Consider the following 17621-nt stretch of genomic DNA (forward strand, 5'->3'; position numbering starts at 1 on the left):
CATCAAATTGTTCAACAGCTCAACATTTGCAATGTCCTAAAACATTTGGTGTTATTCGCCGTTTGGCTTTCTGTTGCCTTTGTTTGCCCCGAGGTGAAGTAGATATAACAGATCTAGTTGGTTTAGGTTTACCTTAAGGATGTTCTAGGATCAGGCGATCCATTCCTGGAGGTTTCTCTACGTACCCCATCTAATATTCTTACTATAATACGTGTTTATATTTGGTAGATCTTCGACAACGAATAAATTATGAACAATATTTCCTCTACGAGGTCTCTGCTTCAGTCATTATCTCTAAAAATGGGTTAATGAGACAGATCTTTGAATAGTAAGGAAAGAAAGGGTCCACAAAGTTCGTCTGCATGACGTCAGAGGCCAAAATTTTAGCACGAGGGACTGATGAAGGAGATATTTTTTTTTTTTTTAAACTTCTTGAGTAGGATGGTGATGCAACAATGGAGGTTGTCGATGCTCATGGTGGTGCTCCACCATGAGCAGACGTCGAACCACTTTTAACAAATGTGCACCCTCCATTTCGTTCCAGACGCCAATAATGAAAGCATGAAACTTATCCACCTTCAAGAATCAAAAGTGCAGGTCGAACCGGCCAACAGAGAAGAAGAGAACTATTCAGCTAGAGAAGCTGCTACTATGGATCAATGTTCATACCGCATAACCCGGAAAGAAGAGGTACCGAACGCGTCCTGAGCATAAGCATTTTCTTCCCTTCGCATGTGAAGGATGAGCAAGTCAGGATAGTTAACACTACTCGATCTATTGGTAAGTTGTAATACTTCTCCGGGAGGAACCAAGAAAAAGTCATTGAACAGAGACAATAAATAACAAGAAGCCAATACCAAAGAATGACATTCTGTCCAGAAATCTTAACTTGTGAAAAATTAGACTAGTGACAGCGTTTCAGAGGGGAAATCTTGGATCACTAGAGCAACATAACCTTCGAAAGTACGTTCTCAGCTCTACGAGCTCGGTAAATAAAAGTTCTAAGGCCGGTGGCAAGGTACGGAATCTATGTATCGGATACGTAGGGCACATGAGTATGTATATATATGTACTACACTTGTGCTATGTAATAACTCTGAATCTGTTCGAGTGTACATATATATATTGGTGAAGCAGCAAGTGCCCAAATGATGGGCACAGAGCAAACTCAATGCATGGGAGAGCGAGGCGGTACACGTGGCCTAACGGGTGTCTTTGATGGGCTCACCCTGCAAACATGAATCCCAATGGAATATCATGAATCCAATGGCATTTCAGCAAGGGCTATGTTGTGTGCGCATGTGTGCGCGTGTGAGAGAGAGAGAGTAGAGACCTTATGGAATATGATCCAAGAACCGCACCACTGCAGCTAAGAGCAGCAATTGCACTTTCTGCCTGCAATTGAGAAAGTAAAAGAGGGTCTACAGATTATGATCGGCTCTAATGTTGCAAACATCAACAACTCTCTGAAGTGAATGATGAAATGCCATAATTTTACATCCCTAAGATTTCAAGGGTGCCAACAAGAGATAGAGATGAATTTCAATTTTCCACAACAAGAGCTATGCGTAGACTCTCTTTGGAATATCCAGATTCATTCAATCACAAATTGACTCCAATGCTTTTCTTCACAGTTGCATCACCAAGTGGAAAAGCCATTTTTCGCAAAGAAAACTCAGTTGAGCTAGACTTTCTGGCATGTATGAAGCATAAGCATTTTGGAGTAAACATAGATGTTTTTAGATATTTTAGACATTTTGAAAGCAAGAAGGCGACTTTGTAAACAACCGATGAGCTGCATAACTTTTGGAAAGCAGGCTCCTGACTCATCAATAATCATAGCACATAGGTGACGATCCCTTCAAGATATATTTCACACATCTTGACATAGGAACTCCATTTAATTTGCAATCATGGGCACCAGACATAGGACGAAGCAGCTTTAAAAAAACAGCAAAAACTCACAAATACAATGGTTGACGCAATAAGATCACAGTCACTGAAGGCCTAAGCATGCATGAAGGAAAGAAGTTGGACAAGCACCTACTGCCTCTTGGGCTTTTCTTATCCTTAAGAAGTAGTCCACTGTCACTAATGCACTAACAGCCAGGCTCTTTCCCAATATGGACCGACAAGGAACTTAGCTGTTTTAGCTATGAGGGTCCAAACACTGACCTAAGCCAGGAGTTCCCAAAACAAGTTCGCTTCTACCTTTACATAGAAGGACACCAACACTCAATGAGATATTTGAAGAATGCTATAGGGCCTCAATTCCTGCCATTATGACAGACAGATTTTTCATGTATAGAAACATGAAACATACTACACAGAGAATTCAGCATCTACACTGAGTACTCCCTCAGAAAGGATTGTCAAACATGATCTCCCAGTTTCTAACACCAATTGAGGACAATCCTGTTCCTTTCTCAGGGTAGTTGCTATTGTAAGATTTACTGAACTATCTATCACCCAGTCACTTTAGAGCTAGCGCTTCTAGCACAATTGGCCCCACCCAACAACAACAACAACAAAACCTATTTGGTGATTATTAACAAAGAGAAACATCCAGAGTCTTGACAAACATTATGGGTACACAAACTTCAAGGAAACCAGAACTGAGAGATTTGAACATAACAGAAATAAAAAACAAGCAGCGGAACTCTCAGTTCCTTGTTGATATACATTGTTAAGTTGTCATCCTTAGTTTGTAAAAACAGGTCAACCAATGGAGTGCGTATCTGGTTATATTGCCTTGTGACAGCTATTTATACTCTCAACAAACTGCAGCTGCTCTAATCAAGCATCTGGCAAACTTTTAAAAATAGAACCAGGTGCACGTTGGAGCAGCTAAAGAGCAGCCTATACACAAAAATGTACCTCCTTCAACAAATTACTTTAGCCCAAAATTTTACGCAAAGCAGATCTTATCAACCGTCACAGCACATTGAAGCCAAACACCTACGTAGCCACAATTTCAGCACAATGCAACATGACGCAACAAAGTACTGACAGAGCTTATAGAACTATTGCAATTTTTATAATCTATGGTTAAAAAGGGTATTTAACAAGTACTCTTATGCCACTCATTCACCATACCTAATACAGAAAGATGCACATTATCAATGTACTGGTTGTGCATAACATGAGAAAAAAATTGTTTTGGAAATGACAAACTCTCTTCAGTTGGATGTGTAACAAGTGCCCCCAGAGCACTCTTTAATAAAATCTATGCTAAAAGTATATGGCAAGACAAAGGAAAAAGTCCAGAGATAGAGAAGTTATAGTTCTAATAATAACATGATTAAGAGGAACCTCTCCCAAAAGAAAAACAAAAAGATCAATGCTGCATTAGACCAAAAAAAGCCGAAGTACTTCAATTTTTTAAAACTTTTTCTGAGAAAAACACTGGAAATTTATCAAAGAGCAGAGTGGACCAGCTCTTTAATATGCTCTCACCGGAAACTTCCTAAGCATACATAATTTACCATATGCTGCTGTAACTACCAAGAGCCTCAAGGCACACCGCCAATCGCAGAGTGACGTATAGATTTGGCTGACAATGTCAAAGCTACAACACACTGCTCCAATTTAGTCCAAAAACCTCACCATAAGAGACCTCAGCACGTCAAATCAGACGATGCAATTCCCTTATGTCATATCAGGATAAACAGAATAGCCATTCCATTCCAGGATTATTCCTGATGAAATAGAGAGTCCATTGTCTGGCTCGCCATATTCTCACGGAATCTGGATAAATTTTTAGCTTCAGATGGAGAACTCACAAACTGTAGCTAGCAAAAAGACTTCCACCCAATCACTTGATAGATTACACTCTTTCAACAGGCCTCGCATTATAGTAAGGCCTCCTCAAATTGAAATGACTGAAATCGTGGAATCGACAAGAAAGGTATTAAGAATTACTGAGCTAGGGATGGAAACTAGGCTTTCACAGAAAATTGTACCCGTGCGAGGGCGCGGTAGTAAATGGGACATTCTGTGTGGAATAAGTAAATCGGGGGACCCGCAGTCCTTGCCATATATCTATTTACTTATTTTCCTGTTAATACGAAACACTAGAAGCATAGTCTCCCTCATCAGCCTTCACGGATGATGGAAATATTCAACCTTCTTTCCACTGAGGAAACATGCTATTTCATTGCGTGCACACCTCCAACCTTTGATTTCTTTTCCTTTGGGCCTTGGTAAAGAATTAAATAAGAGAACAGTACAAACTACATGATATAAGAGGGGACAGGAAAATGACCCACAGGGTGAATGAGATGTGCAGTTAAGGTCCCAGAGTAAAGACATCTGTGGCTTAAGCATCCAACATATTGCATGTTCTATTTGTGTCTTGGCCCTCGGGCTGCCCAGCCTCATCTGTTTGTTTTCGTCTTCTTAAATTTCTTTTTGGAGAATTCTGGTTCTTTTTCTTGGAACTTATGAGAAATTCATAAGGACAATTAACCGACAAGGTCCAATATTGCAAGATAACAAAAACGGTATACACACGGATAATGTTGGCAAATAACACCTTTCACATATTGTGAAGGAACCAGTTTGGTATGATGCTGAAAATGTAGCAAATAAGCTCAGAACTGGAAAGAGAGACTAAAGAGCAATACCATCGCAAACTCAACAAAAGCAATGCGGGTAGAATGGTGGTAATCTCCAAGAAGCCTCAGGCGCCGAACCTACAAAAGGAAAACATATCACATAATATTTGGCTATTTGAGCCAAATACTTCAAACGGTTCTTGGCAATGAAATTTGCCCAGTCAGTGATCATACCTCTCCACACAATAATTCAAAGAAGAGCTTGACCTCTCCATGAGAAACCTGAAAAACGTGTACAATAGATAAGAAACCAGTGTGAAAATCTCCATAGGAGTAGCCAATTATGTGGAAATCCTTGACTACCTTCTTGTCAATATTTGTGCAGTAAACAGTTCTTGAGCACATCTCACGTTCATCATTAGACTGAGAAACAAGAAGAAAGGTTAACAGCTCAGTAACAGCAACTTCGATTAACAATGCCAAGAAAAAATATCCTTCCTCTTGCCTATTCTAAGACTAGTAAAGAACAAGCATCATTTTTGGAGGAAAAGAAGAAGGATAGAATTCCCACCCTCGGCAAAAATGTTGGGTTAACAGGCGCAATTGCAGTTTTTGAAGGCATCACCCTGACTGGATAGAAACCAAGCATCATTCCAGCCAGACTCAAGGCAGCCATTGCGCCTTCTGCAAGAGTTGATTTGACTCGAAGTAAGCGGTTAAAAAATGAGTTCATCAACAGACAAAAAGCATGCATCGTGATGTTTACCTTCATCAGTAAACTCTATAAAGGCAAAACGAAGACAGGAATTAGGATCACCACATACACGGCAGTCAACAACCTTCCAAAAGAAGGGAAAGAAGCTTGTTAAGCGTAATCCACCACATATGAGCCAAATTTAAATAATAAAACAGAAAAGTCTTACCTGTCCACAACTATTAAAGAGCGCAGCAAGTTGTTCTTCAGTAACCTGAAGGTGATAGATAATTATCAACTGGCAATTGTCAAACAAAGGTAAACTACCCAAACACCAATAAGCATTGACTGCAAAAAGGATACAAACCAGAAGACGACCAATGGACTAATTACCTGTTGATCTATGTCGGAGACATACACAGTCCTCCTAATCACATCTTCACGCTGCGCCATGCTAGTTCTATTGTTCATCCTTTGCCTACCATTGCTACAGAAATTCCTGCTCTGCAAAAGGAGCACCATAATGCAATGATAAGCAACAGAAGACAGGAAAGCTAAATTTACCAGAAATTGTCAACAGTAAGGAACACAGCAGGGAAATGAGTGATATTCAGCTGCATTCATTCAAAGTGCTACTGGAATAAAATGAAGAGCTTCTTGGAGAATTGAGGTTATCCAACTTTGGACTAACCAAATTACAAGAAAAGCATGTCTGCAGGTTTGTACTGTCTGTCATTTCTAGATCCTTGGTATTAACTCAGCAACCAAAAGCATTTCTCAAACGAATAATTGGAGAAAAAATGTGCTGACATAAACCATAAATCACCATAATGCATACCCTTTTAGGCGAATAGCCCTTAGCATTAGCCATGTTATCGGGAACTGCCAAATTGTAAGCAAAAGGAAATCCTCCATCTCCCATAATATGTCCATGGTTATAAACAAGCGAAGGAGGCACAAACTCCTCGGCCATAGGATTCAACTTTGACAGAATATCAACCAGCTTCTGAACATCACTATCCACATCAGTCGATCCAAAATTAGTCCCCTTTGCAAATCCACCACCCTTGATAGCCAACTGCTGGTTCTTGACTTCAGCGTCCGACCCATTTCTCATCTGACCCACCAGACTCTCGCCATCGCCGGAAACATTCCTCGCGCTGACTCGATCATTGGTCAATACTTTAGGCGCATGAACACCATCACAGGTTCTAACACTGACATCATTTCTGGGTTTTGGTTTGTCAAAATCTTTCGAGTCCGACGGCTTAGCACTCGCGTCCGGATTTTCCGTCGACGATTCGATCTTCACTCCAGCATTCTCAGGTACCGCCATGATCAAAAAAGAGAGATCTTTTTTTTATTCTATCAAGATTCTCCGCAAACTTCTCGGGAAAACTCCTTTTCCTCTCTTCACTATCAAAACTAATGCCGAGAGAGAAAATCTGAGCACACCCAGATGGACCAAAAAAAAAAAAAACCACTCCCGCTAATCACTTACCTGCCCCGTCTCAATTATTTCCACCGACCAAACGCAAAACATAAACGCACGTCAAGAACACTGCTGGCGAACCGCTCACAGCTCTTGCCTTGCCTTTGCAGGTGTCTCCATTTCGTTTCAATGATGATCGCGCGTTTCGAGACGAGAGCTGAAACTACGAAGAGGGTGATTTTTTTTTTCACGGAAAGAGAGAGAGAGAAGGGAGAAAAGAGTTCGGCTCTTTGGATGGTCCGTTTCAGCTGCACTGCCCTTTTGGACCTTCTCCACACTCAGAGGGGCGATGCCCAGTCAAGAATTAAAAATGACTCCTTTGAAAAATCGAACAAAGGCCGAACGAAAGTCGTTGGATCATTATACGACATGCATAAAATATATATGGGAACAGAAAAGCTTCGAGATCTTAATCTCTTTAGCTTATATCTATTATAGGAATAGGATCGGGATATAATCTCTCATTAGTCAACTCCATAATAGAGCGGTCCGCACCGAGCCATGTAAAGAAGGTAGGCCGGTTCATTTGAAAAGATGATCGAATGAGGAGTGTTTGCAAGTAGTTTCGCGATTGGTTTTTCTCACACATCAACCATTCAACAGTCAAATTGTAGTTAATTCCTCGAAGGTGGACCTCGTAAAAATTCGAATTCGCTAAATTTAGGTCTTGTCAAAAGTACAAAAAAAAAAAAAAAGAAGTCATATACAGTCGTGAATAATACCCGGTAGACATGTGGGCTTTGCATGATTGAATACGCCTCCGACCGAGATGGATAGCTTTTGTAATTGCTGCGTATTCATAACAAGGGCAATGAATATTAAGAAGGAAAATCCACACGAGGAATTAAGTAGAATTCCTTATTTTGTAGCGACGTTTTGGCTAGAAAAACTCCGATCCCCCCTTATGTAGCATCCGCTGATTTCGCACGTGCAATCTCTCGATTTTAGTACGTTGACTTCGATCTGGAATATTCTCTGCGGATATTTTTCATCTACTTTTTTTTTTTGGCGGGAAAAAAGGGTCATTTTGCTATTACTTTTAATTTGGATTAATAGCACGAAAAATCTCTAAACCGATACATCTATCGTGAATTCATCACAAACTATTTTTTGACCAAAAAATCGAAATCGGAACACCTATGATAAATTAACCTCAAATTATTTTTTTAACCACCAAAAAACCCGAGATGATACATTTGTGACAAATTTATTTCAAACTGGTACATTTATGATAAATTTGCTTTACCTTAGTTTTTCATTAAATTTTACTATCGAATTGTTGAGTTGGATGACGCGTAAAAGTTGGCGAGTAAATCGCTTTGGGATTTTTACCCTCCATTTGTCAATGCATCGGTTTGAGGTTTTCGTGGTGTTAACAAGATTTTGTGGAAATAAACAAAAGGTCAATTTGTCACATGTGTGCGAGACTTCCAATTTGAAATTTTTGGTGGTCAAAAAATTTAGTTAGAGGTAAATTTATCACGGATGTACAAGTTTATAAATTTTGCTAGTAAAAAAATAGTTTGGGGGTAATCGTTGTTCTAGTTTGAGATTTTTTATGGTCAAAAAATATTTTTGGATAAATTTATCACCGGTATATCGGTTTGAAAATTTGTATAATCAAAAAAATAATTTGAGGTAAATTTATCACGGATATATCAATTTGAGGTTTTTATGGTATTAAACCTTTTTAGTTTTTACCACCTTTTATACGAATGTGGTTATCGTGTATTTAAGAGTACGTTTGCTTGGGGAAAACTTCATCCTCAAGAAAAATACTTTTCGGAAAATCATTTTTCAGAAAAATGGTGAGTTTCCTTTGTTTGGTTCCACTTGACCGAAAACGTTTTCTTGTGTTGGATCTTATCTGAAAAATGGTGTTAATCTGGTGACTTTTATCTCGAGTCAGAAGGAAATTCGAAATTTTAAATTCATTTTTATTTTTTCTTTTACCTTTTTTTTCCCGTTCTTGCTTCCCCGTGGTCGGCCGTCATCGAGGCCAGCAACTAGCGGAGCAAGATCAAAAAACAAAAAAGTAATCAAAATAAATATTAAGAAATTCAAGATGAGCAATTTCGAAAAGTATTTTCACCTCTTTAGATTTAGGAATACACTTTCCTAATTTTATGCATTAATTTTTCATGGACTAGAAATATTTTTTGTTAGCCACTGGCCGACCGCCGAGATGGAATAAAAAAAAGGAAAATTTTCAAAAAATAAATAAATAAAGAAAATGTCCTTGGTCGAGCACTTCTTTTAAATAATGAGGAAACTTCAATCTGTTCTTTGAAATAAACTTCGTTTCGGACTCTTATATGATAAACGAACGCACTTCGAAACCTTATTTGAAATTTTCTCGAAATATTACGAAACGTGCATGTTCATCCGTCGTAAAATAATACACGGTGACGAAGACGTTTAAGGCTAGAGCTCCTAAATTAGTATGAATCCACCTCTCTTTCCACAAGTGATGTAATAGATAGATAAAGTGTAGTTCTTGGATGACAATGACTTCTTCTTTTTTTCATTTTAATGGATGATAACAAAAAGAGAAAAAAAATTGGCCAATGTATAAAAAAAATTGAAAGAAAGAAAAGTGGGACTAGATGCTCTAAAATATATTATTTTATATACAAAGCGTGAAGAAAAAAGAATGGAGAGGATGCGGCGGGAGGGGAGAGGGAGAGAGAGTGGAGTTAATAAAGTCGCCCTAACCATCGTTATCAACCGCGATTTCGAGGTCTAGGATCGGAAGATCGTCGTGATTCATGTCCGTTCTAAATTTTGAAATTAATTTTTTCGAGATTCTTATCGGGAAAAATCATAGAGATAAAGCTATGTCGTTCTTTGGGATATAAACTTGTTTTCAATGTTTTCTTACAATTTTTTTTTTTTTTGAGAAGATGACACAAATAGTTTCTAAACTTTGACCCAATATATAACGTGGTCATTGAACTTTAGTTCAATATATAATGTGATCTCTTAAACTTTCAATTTATTCAATGTGGTCCCCGACAAACTTTTGGAACATGTTCAGTTCGGTTCCCGAACTATAAAAAAAATATTTTCGACGTCGTCCCTAAATTTGAATTAATGGAAGACCCGCATTCAACATCTCCTTATAATTTAAGGACTAAATCGAACAAGTTCTAAAAGTTCATGGATCGTATTGGTCAAATTAAAAATTCATAGATCATATTACACTTTAGGCTAAAGTTCAAGGACTCTATTGGTCAGATTAAAACTTTAGAAATCACATTGTATATTGGGTCAAAGTTCGGGAACTATTCATGTCATTATCTCTATGTTTTTTTTTTTTTTAGGGTTTGAAGAAAGGATGGACAAATTATCGTCGAGGGGCGTTACTTCTAATCTTACTTAATTCCGGATTAATAAAAATTGGTAGGTCCATCCAACAAGGAAATCTCTCCACCCACCCACCCAAAAACAACAATGAGTGCAAAAAAAAAAAAAATCTTCTGTGGGCCCACGAACCGGACAGGCAAACCTTTATTTTATTTGTCTTTATTGTATTTTTTGGGGGAGTTGTGGGTTGGGGGGCCCGAAAGACAGGCAAACTTCAATGTGAAAAACGTGAGGGAATTCGACCCAAAAAAAAAAAAAAATTCAGGGAGCAACACAGTATCAACGACAGCATATTCTCTTGAGAGAAAAATCAACCACGATTGATCAGTCTTACCGGGCTAACTTCGAATCGAAGGTCACGCGTTTCATTTATTTCATGAAAAATAAATAATTAAAAAAAATTAATGCAATACTCGTATCGTGTATAAAATTGAACGAAAGAAGAATATTTTCGCCATTCACGAAAACGTCTTGATATAAATCGTTTTTCGATTCGACTAATCATTTCAAGCGGCATGAGAGATTATTTCTCGGAGGGAAAAAAAATATTTCTCAAATCGTTCATTTTTCGTGAAACGAATGGGGCATAAATATGCGGTGTGATCAACCACGTCCTCGTATTAAGATACCGGTGGGAAACTTCGAGAAAACATTATGCTAAAAGTTTAAGAAAGATGATTTCTTCTTCGGACCAGGTAAATTATGTAATAATGTCTTGTGATGTTTTCATGAAAGATTATGGGTAATCTTCGGTAACCCCGTTAGGACTTTGGTTTTTTAGACGACCAAACACATAGTAGATGCATAGAAAGAGGAAAATAACAAAATGGAAGGTACAGGAGTTGGGAAACTATAGGGTAGGGATGGCATTTTGCCTAGAGGTAGCACCCAAAAATTGTGGTCTAGACCACATTAAAGGGTTCGGCAGTTAACTTCCGGTACCTAAAGGAAAAGCTCACATCAATGTCAACCTTTGTTTAGCTAACTTAAATTCAAACCATATCAATTTCTAAGTCAATGAGCAAAAAATAAATAAACATTACGCCGACCACGAACGTTAGCTTTAAGGCGAGGATCCGTATCACTTTGACTTTTGCCTGCGAGGGTCGTCGCCCGTTGGCTGGCCATCGCCGGATCTCGATGAGGGGCTTCCCGGCCTCGTCGATTGCGGGTGGGGTGTCCCTCACCAGCCAAAGTCACAGTAAAAATAAAATAAAATAAAATTAATTAATAATAATTTTTTTTAAAAATCATTAAAACGTATTCATGTTAGCGCCGGCCATATCACATAAGACGGTCGGTGTCCATATCATCGACTTCCGGCCAAAATTGATCGAATAGACGGAATACCAATGTAAAATGTTTAGGACTAAATTGGTCTAATTGAAATATTTAGAACTGAATTAGTACCAATGTAATAAATTTATGACTTTTTTAGTATTTTCTCCCTTAATAGAATTGTACACATTATGTCTTTCCAAAGAATGGGACAACGTGCTTCGGATTTCAACTGTGACTAGGGGGCGGAAATTGAAAAAAAAAAGAACGAGTTTTTGCTTTTCAATCGACTCGGACAATGGAGTAGGTTTTGACTGTAAATGGTTGATTTTTTTTTATAACATTTTTAGAGAATTTTTATATTCTTTTTTTTTTTCCATTTGACATAATCTGCGCTCGACCGTCGACCACGAACCGGTCAACATTCCATTCCGAATGGCAAGAGGACAAGTTCAAAGGCCGGTCCACAATTGAATTCTTGGTGTGGATTTTTTTTTCTTTCCTTATCCCACTGGAATTAGACTTTTGCGTTGGATCAGTCTCCCGCGCTCATACAAGTTCACATTTTCGGTCTGGGCAAAGCTAAGTCATTCATGTGGAAAGTAGGAGATTTGTTACTTCAAATTGATACGACTGTTGCCGTGAGAATCGAGTTGCTTCCATGCATAGATCGAGATCTGAAACTCGAGTTGGAATTATTTGAGATTGCTATGTTTTTACTTAGATGCAGTAGCTTCCAATGCATAGATTGTCTAATTAGTCTCGCGACTTGGCATCTTGCTTCTTTATTATTATTATTTTGTCTATTTAAAAGACGTAATCGATTGCAGGTTGAATTTAACAAGGCTATTGCTTCCTAGTGCCCAAAAGAAAACTACGCAGATTGGTGAAGGTGGCTTCATTATTGCCTTGATACCGTTTTTTATCCTGGCAAAAGCGACTCCATTCAAGCCCTGCAGTCATGTTTGATTAACTTCTGCTTATGGAATTTCCTTCCTTGTGATAGGATAATGCTGCTTTAAATAGCTGTTTTGGAAGCGAAATTCAGCAACCAAGGAGGTGTCAATCCTGGGAAAAATCCTACTTAGACGGCTGATCATCAGCTTTGTGTACTGTGAGGCCCTATAAAGGGCTCCACTACATTAATGAGGAATGCATTCAACATTAAGAGAAATCCTTTCATAAGTCTGATATCTTGGCATGGGGAAATTGCTGACAGAGAGCCTAAGTTCAAGCCCGTTAATATATCTAGTTGGACTCATATTCATTCAAAAGCTTAAGCTAATGAGTTACGAGCCAACTAGAATATATTAACGGCCAATCGGGATATATTAACTGCTCAACACCACATCAATTATCCGATGTGGGACTTCTTTAACATAACCTACACATGCATCCAATAGATTCCTAGCATGTCCTTGCCTCTTTGGAGTGTAATTGTTTATGTCACGCCGTTTTGTGGAACCCGATGCCTATTTTTTAGGTTCTAGTTTACAGTAGCAGTGAACATTAGGCGGTCCATTCCGCACCTCTGAAGCTTTAAATGGGGATCCTTTGGCAACTTAGATTATCAGCTTTTAACAATGGAAGAGTTAAGGAGAGGGATTTTGTTCAGTTCGGTTATCTCCTTTGGGCTTTCTTGAGCTTTGGCCACTAAAATGCAGGATTGTCCATCTAATGTTCATCTCTTGTAGTCTTTTTTTTTTATTTTTTATAACCGAGGATCCGCGGGGCCCCCTTTGGGGACCCACGGCCCCTGTAGCGCTCGGAATTGTAGTCATTTTTGTTTCTTCTTTACATAACCTTTTTTTTTTTTTGGGTGTATTTTGGTAGAGTATTTTGGCTTAATAGATGGTGGTTCCATACAATGGCAAGAATTTTCTAGGGGTGAGCATGGTTCCAGGGTAGAACCGAGAACCTGGCACCCGAACCCGTAGGATTCACTATGGTTCCAGGTTCCAAGGTATGCGGGGTAGGTTCCAAGTTCCAAAAATTGAGGAACCTGTTTAGACGGGTAGGTTCCGGGTTCCACTACCTAGAACCCGGAACCTGGACCCTGGATTTCGAAATAAATTTTTATATTTTTCTTGGTATATATTTTTGCACAATCATACAACGTTATATGGCATTCGATGATGAGTGTATAATTTGGAGTCAAACAATTTTTTATGTTTCGGGTTCCAAAAAATGATAAATGTGTTGCAATGGATTGGTTTCGGGTTCTAAATGTAATCCGTACATAGCTTAAAATCACTCACATCTACTTTCTCTTAGATGTTGTAGTGTTCGCTTTCATTTTGCTTAACTAAAAATGAAAAAATAAAAAAAAATAAAAGAAATTAATAGGTTCTCGAGTACCCTGGAACCGACCCTAGAACCCGTGACTGGGTAGGTTCCAGGTTCCAAGATGTGACGGGTAGGTTCCGGGTTCCAAAAAATGAGGAACCTGTTTGGACGGGTAGGTTCCGGGTTCCAGGTGGAACCCGTAAGGAACCTGGAACCGCTCACCCCTAGAATTTTCTACTGAGAACTGTTTTGTTCTTGACCTAAGAAATCGTCATGTCGTCGTTCCCTCTCGCTAGCAACTTCGCTCACGTGTTGCGTGCGTGCAAGAAACGGGCATTTGAAAGATTAAGCGGAGTCATATTTTCACGAAATATTTGAATTATAATAAAATGGAAACACTGAAGCTCCACCTTAGATTTGCCTTGGTGGTTTGTGAAGTGGGCCGCTTTTTGTTGAAGTTGCCTTTTATGGGGCTGTCGGAGTTTGACCCCCAAATCGAAACTCGAGATGCATGAGCTTCTCTTAGATGGAGACGCTTTAGAAATATTCCGTGTCCTAAGCAAGACAATAAATTGTTTCGTCTGAACTCTAGGACGTATAATTCGGAAGTATTCCCTGTCAGATGGGGAATAAAGAGATTCATCCGACAATTGAGGGGTATGGCATATGAGCATCGGCACGTTAAAATAAGGAACGCATCCAGGCAGCTCACCGGATTATCGAAAAAGCGCTGGAGGCCCCCGTCGAGAGCTTTGGCTCTCTGCTTAGCCAGTGGATATGTCTTTATTGTCCCCTGATTATTGGACCTTTACGGTATCACTTATGTTTTCGCCAATAGTCTTAAAAGCCGTGAATTTCTTGCTTTTATCTTCATTGTCTTTTAAAGGTTTGTTAGTTCGTTTATACACTATAACAGGTATTGGAGTTATCTTTTCTGCTCATCTTTGGGATTTGTGCATCTTGTGACCATTTCATTTTTTTCTCGCTGGAGCGCAGGCTAATAATACACATGTTAATGTCCCCCATGATCTCAAAGATGTGAAGCTTAGGCAGGTACTTTCCCATATCTCCATCCTCAGCAGCCAATCTGTTTCAGCTATTCCACATTTTTCTCCTTCTGAACCTCAATTGTCTTTTTAATTGTCATTTTAGAACCACGCTCTATTGAAAGGATGGGAAAAAATAGCTGCCAGTGCAGACATTCTAATGTTCGGGCGTGGGGATTCGGACGTGATAACCGTTAATACCGCAATAACACAATTATATATATATATATATATATATATATATATATCTTAATCCGATTTACGGACCCTAATTAGATAATCTATGCATGGAAGTAACTGTTTCTTAGGTCCTGCCACTTTAAGGAGAGACTCTATATATATTGAGTTGGATGAATTGTCAATTGAAGAAATCAGATTACATTATAAGGCACTTTTGTCATCCACGTCCAATTGATGTACCGAAGATCTTGACGGGTGCTACTACACTCACTCTTCGACATTAACAAGTAGCATTGAGATTAGAAACTCAAGTTGGAATTATTGATATTACTATGTTTTACTTATGTATAGATTGTCTAATTAGGCTTGCGACTTTGGATCTTTTTTTTTTGGGGGGGGGGGGGAGGGATCTCTTGTTTATTTAAAAGACGCAATCGAGTTCCATCGCAAGCCGACCTGCGATGGACTTCACGTACTTGAATTTGTCCTCCTTCGTCATGCCCAAATTAGTCCGATGTTCACTAATGACTACGCGTACTTGACTTTGTCCTCCTTCGTCACGCCCAAATTAGTTTGGTGTTCACCTGGTTTCCTTGGCTGCATGACATGACAAGTGCAAACTCATCAAGGCCTCGTCCTCCTTCGCCGAGCCCAAATTAGTCCGGTGTTCACCAAGTGCAAACTCATCAAGGCCTCGTCCGTTATCACTGAAGCCTTACGGCAGAGTTCCGTTGCTATGTGTCAAACTAGGATGTTCAAGTGTTGGATCATACAAATGAGGAGGAGAGTTCTCCTATTTGTAATAGTAGATCTCTCATTACAACCGTTGATTAGGTCTAGATCGAATGGCTTAGGATGCATCTCCCCATCTAATAATTATCAACAATAAAGGCAAGAATTTTAGAACATGGTTCAAAATAATTCAAGTCTTGTGGTTTTTCTTGGCAATGCAATCGATCAAGAAAACCTCGATTCCTAACACGTGAACGGTCCTCAGGACGGTTGCCTAAACTGCTACTTTTTTTTTTATTATCAAAAAACCGCTGCTTCAAATGTTAATAGGAATCTTCGACCCAAAAAAAAAAGGGTTAATAGAAACCCCGCCAAAAGAAAATGTCAATAGGCAAAAAAAAATAAAATCTCTTTTCCCTTTTAATCTCAAGTGGATATGTCCGGGCCGATTCTTCTTCACTCCAAGCCCATGACCAATGTAAAAGGGCTCGAAACTAATCAGAGATTGAGGCCCATTTGGGTAGCCCGAGATCGTCACGTGCCTGTCGCGTGATGAAGAGAGCCAGAAACCCTAGAACCCTAGATCGCACCCCATATATAATGTCTTCACGAAACCCGCATTCTCCCTTTCAGCGTCAATCGAGCACACAGCCCTGAAGAGAATCCGTCCGTCGTCCCTCGAGGTTCCTCTCTCTCGCTCTCTCTCTCCTCTAGTGACGATCCCATTTTCTGATTGCTGTTGAATTTGCAGAATCTGTCTCTCCGCCACAAGCAATGTCTGCCGGAGAGCTCGCTTGCACCTACGCCGTCTTGATCCTCCACGATGACGGCATCCCAGTCACCGTAACTCTCTCTCTCTCTCTCTCTGTCTCTCTCTGTGGATAGTGAACTCGTGTGTCTTTGCTTGCTTGGGTTTTGATTGGCTGCGTGATGACTTGGAACAGGCGGAGAAGATTGCTTCTTTGGTCAAGGCAGCGAACGTCAGTGTCGAGTCCTACTGGCCTGGCTTGTTCGCCAAGTTGGCCGAGAAGAGGAATATCGAAGATCTGGTCATGAACGTCGGATCCGGCGGTGGGGCCGCTCCGATGGCCGTCGCTGCGCCGTCTGGCGGCGCCGCTCCTGCCGCCGCCGCTCCGGCCGCCGAGGAGAAGAAGGTAAATTCCTTCTTTGTTGGTTCTTTTATCGCAGTAGGTAGTAATCAATAATCTATGGCCTCATTTGTTGATGAATTTGACTGTTTTGATTCTCGAAGACGACAAAACTACGCTTGTAATTTTAGCTGCTTTTTGTCCATGTTTCCGTTCTAAGTTTAAAATAGTTATAGCTGGAATCAAGCCAATTTCCATGAATGGTGGACCTTGGCTTAGCTTGTTGATGTTGCTGTGTTCTAAAACAATTAGAGCTAGCCGTAGGTGGGGGTAAAGTATAGTTTTTATGCCTCATGTAGGAGCATAGTTATGGGTCCGTGTCTCTTTTCTATATGCATGGAGTGCATAATTAGTTGATTTCTTATCATGTGTAATTTACAAGAAATTGGAATCGGAGATTATGATATTATGTAGCATTAATTGTGGAGTGTGTACGTGAGATTCTTCATCATTTGTTATTATGCTGGTAAGCTTGTCTGTATCTCATTGTTGCATTCTTGTTCTGTGTCCAGGAGGAACCAAAGGAAGAGAGTGACGATGACATGGGATTCAGCTTGTTTGATTAGGGGCTATTAGAAATTCTATTTGAGTGTTCTATTACTTCTAAATTTTGTTTAGTTTTACAAAGTTTGTCAAGCGGTGTACTTTTGACAATTAGTCTTGAACTTAATGTTTGGTTCGTCCAATCGGGAATTGTTTTCTCTACTTTGTATGACTGCTGGGTTTACTTAGTTATGAGAATGGATGGATTTCATGTCAAGAAAGTTTTACTCCTTAGATGCCATAAATCCAGCTATGATTGTATATCTAATATGGAGAATTAAACTGCATCTTTGTGATGTG

The 17621-nt window shown here is 39.4% G+C and overlaps 2 protein-coding genes across 3 annotated transcripts; one reads left to right on the forward strand and one right to left on the reverse strand.

Annotated features, from left to right (window-relative positions):
• Positions 1–842: 842 nt before the first annotated feature.
• Positions 843–7072, reverse strand: LOC115754264 (polyadenylate-binding protein-interacting protein 12-like). Of its 2 annotated transcripts, none has more exons than XM_030693231.2 (11): positions 6752–7072; positions 6089–6666; positions 5644–5754; positions 5480–5524; positions 5323–5395; positions 5128–5240; positions 4920–4979; positions 4791–4838; positions 4626–4694; positions 1334–1395; positions 843–1229 (listed from the first exon to the last, which is right to left on the reverse strand). In XM_030693231.2, the coding sequence occupies exons 2-11, from the start codon at positions 6584–6586 to the stop codon at positions 1169–1171; spliced, it is 1140 nt and encodes a 379-aa protein (XP_030549091.1). In that variant the 5' UTR covers positions 6587–6666; positions 6752–7072; the 3' UTR covers positions 843–1168. The 2 variants fall into 2 exon arrangements, with proteins under 2 accessions (XP_030549091.1, XP_030549092.1); XM_030693232.2 differs by having other exon boundaries at positions 6089–6675; positions 6752–7071.
• Positions 7073–16211: 9139 nt separating this feature from the next.
• On the forward strand, positions 16212–17538 carry LOC115754270 (60S acidic ribosomal protein P1-like). The gene is made up of 4 exons (XM_030693240.2): positions 16212–16313; positions 16382–16473; positions 16575–16784; positions 17291–17538. Exons 2-4 carry the CDS (start codon positions 16405–16407, stop codon positions 17342–17344), a joined length of 333 nt encoding a protein of 110 aa, XP_030549100.1. The 5' UTR covers positions 16212–16313; positions 16382–16404; the 3' UTR covers positions 17345–17538.
• Positions 17539–17621: the final 83 nt, after the last annotated feature.

Source organism: Rhodamnia argentea, chromosome 7 (genome assembly GCF_020921035.1).
Source record: "Rhodamnia argentea isolate NSW1041297 chromosome 7, ASM2092103v1, whole genome shotgun sequence".
In the NCBI taxonomy this organism is placed as follows: domain Eukaryota; kingdom Viridiplantae; phylum Streptophyta; class Magnoliopsida; order Myrtales; family Myrtaceae; genus Rhodamnia; species Rhodamnia argentea.

What these genes read in the sequence shown, in the direction of transcription:
- LOC115754270 (XM_030693240.2), top strand. Translation starts at nt 16,405, where the DNA reads ATGTCTGCCGGAGAGCTCGCTTGCACCTACGCCGTCTTGATCCTCCAC. An exon ending in ATGACGGCATCCCAGTCACC is followed by an intron (nt 16,474 to 16,574) that starts GTAACTCTCTCT and finishes GACTTGGAACAG; the next exon opens with GCGGAGAAGATTGCTTCTTT. An exon ending in CGGCCGCCGAGGAGAAGAAG is followed by an intron (nt 16,785 to 17,290) that starts GTAAATTCCTTC and finishes TTCTGTGTCCAG; the next exon opens with GAGGAACCAAAGGAAGAGAG.
- LOC115754264 (XM_030693231.2), bottom strand. Translation starts at nt 6,586, where the DNA reads ATGGCGGTACCTGAGAATGCTGGAGTGAAGATCGAATCGTCGACGGAA. An exon ending in TCTTTAATAGTTGTGGACAG is followed by an intron (nt 5,396 to 5,479) that starts GTAAGACTTTTC and finishes TTCTTTTGGAAG; the next exon opens with GTTGTTGACTGCCGTGTATG. An exon ending in TTGAATTATTGTGTGGAGAG is followed by an intron (nt 4,695 to 4,790) that starts GTATGATCACTG and finishes TTCCTTTTGTAG; the next exon opens with GTTCGGCGCCTGAGGCTTCT.